This window comes from Empidonax traillii, unplaced genomic scaffold (genome assembly GCF_003031625.1).
Source record: "Empidonax traillii isolate 1590-97213 ecotype Southwest subspecies unplaced genomic scaffold, ASM303162v1 scaffold37:size1818073, whole genome shotgun sequence".
In the NCBI taxonomy this organism is placed as follows: Eukaryota; Metazoa; Chordata; class Aves; order Passeriformes; family Tyrannidae; genus Empidonax; species Empidonax traillii.
Window position 1 is genome coordinate 1,067,356 of NW_020955230.1, and position 2,759 is coordinate 1,070,114.

Sequence of the window (2,759 nt, forward strand, 5' to 3'; positions counted from 1 at the left end):
CCCAGAGAAGTTGTAGAATCTCCAGCCTTGAAAGTACTCAATCCACCTGGAGCTGGTGGGTTGGGTGAGCGCTTGGGTGAATGACCTCCAGTGGTCCCTGTCAGCCTCAGCCATTCTGCAATTTTGCAGATTTAGTGTCTTCAGTATTCAGTGCATTTTGGAAAGGCCTGGTATCTGTGTTACTGAAACTCAAGCCAAATGTAGAAACGTTTAAGCAACGCGTAATTGTGCACGTGTGTATTTGCACTGAAACAAATAACTGCATGTGTGTAAGATGTTTGTGTAACTGACGTAATAAAAACACTTTGTTCTGAACTCACAAATGAGGGTGTCCAGAGCTTCTAGAATAAGCATTTAAAACTGCAGAGTTCACATCCAAGTACCTTTTTAAAGTTATGTTTTCTGTCTTGAAGCCAGAGGGTTTTTCCTGTAACAGTGGCAATACTGTATGGGAAGAAGCTATTACCAAATGATCTAGTCCCTCTGCTGTCGTGAAGCTGCTTTCATGTCAGTATGTGAAAGCACCTGTGGTTTTGCTGGCTTCCAGTGCTGGAGAGGTAAAATTGATATCAAAATAGGACTTGCTTGCTGATTCATTGTAAATGAAACATGAAAAATAACTTTTAAGTGACCCACCCAATAAAATATCAGAGTGAGGGACTAAAACTGGATGAAGGACTAGAAGTAGAGTTTGTGTTTCAGTCTGAGTCTTGGCAGCAGAGCGGTGTTTGCTGTGTTGCCTGGTCTGGTGTGAAAGGTCACTTTTGTTTTCTTACCCATTATAACTTGAAGCTGCTTCTTTACCACTACAAAGAAAGACTTCAGTATTACTGGCTAGTTTTTCTCCAGGACTTTTCAGTTGTAATTGTCAATACTGAGTGTTGAATTCTAGCTGATGCCTTTGGTGCAATGATAAATGAAATATTTAAGGATGGGAAGAGAGTGTGAACAAGTTAAAAGTAAAGGATTCTTGTAAGAACTGTTCTTGTTTTCTAAGTTGTTTTCTTAGTTTTCTAGAACTAAGTTCTAGTTAACCTAATTGCAGTGTTATTAGTTATCCTAACCTGATAGATATTACCAAGTGCTATCAGTTAAATGTAGAACGTAACTTTCATCAAAAGGATCTACTGCAGAAAGAACAGTTCACGTTCTTCATGTGTGGGTTCAGTAGATTAGAATCGTTGAAACTCACCGGCGTGGGACTGAGCAGAACTGCAGAGCAGTAGCTCAAGGTGGAGTAAGCTTTAGTTGCAAAATAAAACCAAATCCTCTGCATGGAGTCATTCCCCTCACCAAACTGATAATCTCTATATGTCTAAAGGCATCAAAACTTGATACACCATACTCTTTAATACCAATCTTAGTCAGCATTTACTGCAGGGTTTTATAGCACAAGATTCAGCCTACCTCCTAATAAACTAATGTTAGAACTAGTCTACACCTTTCAAGCTGAATTATTCTTCACTGTATAAATCCTTATGAAGGATATGGTGAAGGAATGAATGTGCTGTCTGGAGAGAAAAAAATCCATGTTAAAAATATTTATTTGCATGTGGATTCCTTTTAGACTTTGTTATACTAAAGTTCCTATCAACTACTACAGAAATCCAGTGATACTGTAGCTGCTGTATAATACTGTCTCTTCTCTGAAATGCTACTACTGCATAGCTTGTGAATGAGTTGATTTGTTTCTTCCCTTTTTGTCTTCCAGCTTCATTTAGCAGCCCTGGCTTCATTAAAGGGAGACATAGTGGAGCTTAATAAACGTCTACAACAAACAGAAAAGGAACGTGATCTGTTGGAAAAGAAACTGGCAAAAGCACAGGTGAGCAATAGTAGTTCAAGATTCTGAAGATGGTCCTTGGTTTTGTGCAGCTGTTGTTTCTCAGAGAGAAATATAATATGTGGCGAGAGGATAAAATACTTAACAATGTCACAAGTGAAAAGAATTTTAAGACTGCAAGACACATAGTTGCCACGGGTTGTAAGTTTTATGTGTTGATGACATTCTTCAAAAAAAAAAAAAACACCTAAAAATAATTGGATTAGTTTATGAACAACAACTGCTTTGAAATATTTTAGAATATAAGAATTGCAGCATACATGCAGTGGATTAGGTAACTGGTTGCAGAGCCTTCCACTTCTGGGTCAGATGTAAACACAGCACAAATTAACACTGATAAAAGTTATTGCCAGTTGTCAGTGCTTTGGTGTTACATGAGAAATCATTTGTGATCTCATTCTAGCCTCTAGTAAGTCAACTTTTGTTTATCTGTTCTGGAAAACACAGCCGTATGAAAGCCAAGGGATTAAATAAGAATAAGATCTGATCTCTAATGATTTCACAGCAATTGTAGAGATGCAAATGCAAACAAAAAAAATTGAGCTATTGTTCTTAATATTTCTCTTTTCTGTAAACAGAATTTTTGTTTTCAGATAGTGTCTTTGTGTCAGATAGCATACTTTACATTTCAGAACTAATTCAAAACACATATTCATTTATGCTTGTATAGAGACAGTCAAAGCATTTTGTATTGTTAAGTATGGCATCTTATTTGTTTCCCAGAGAAGTTGTAGAATCTCCAGCCTTGAAAGTACTCAATCCACCTGGAGCTGGTGGGTTGGGTGAGCGCTTGGGTGAATGACCTCCAGTGGTCCCTGTCAGCCTCAGCCATTCTGCAATTTTGCAGATTTAGTGTCTTCAGTATTCAGTGCATTTTGGAAAGGCCTGGTATCTGTGTTACTGAAACTCAAGCCAA

General features: G+C 37.8%; 1 protein-coding gene across 3 annotated transcripts in view; it reads left to right on the forward strand.

The window, feature by feature from the left end:
- Positions 1–2,759, forward strand: part of MCC (MCC, WNT signaling pathway regulator) — a 184,047-nt gene that overhangs the window by 113,234 nt on the left and 68,054 nt on the right. For all 3 annotated transcript variants that reach the window (XR_003570542.1, XM_027878017.1, XM_027878018.1), the window contains one exon: positions 1,712–1,825. Coding sequence is in view for 2 of the 3 variants with exons in the window: in XM_027878017.1 (XP_027733818.1) it covers positions 1,712–1,825 (114 nt within the window). In the remaining variant the exon portion in view is untranslated. The remainder of the gene's footprint in view (positions 1–1,711; positions 1,826–2,759) is intronic.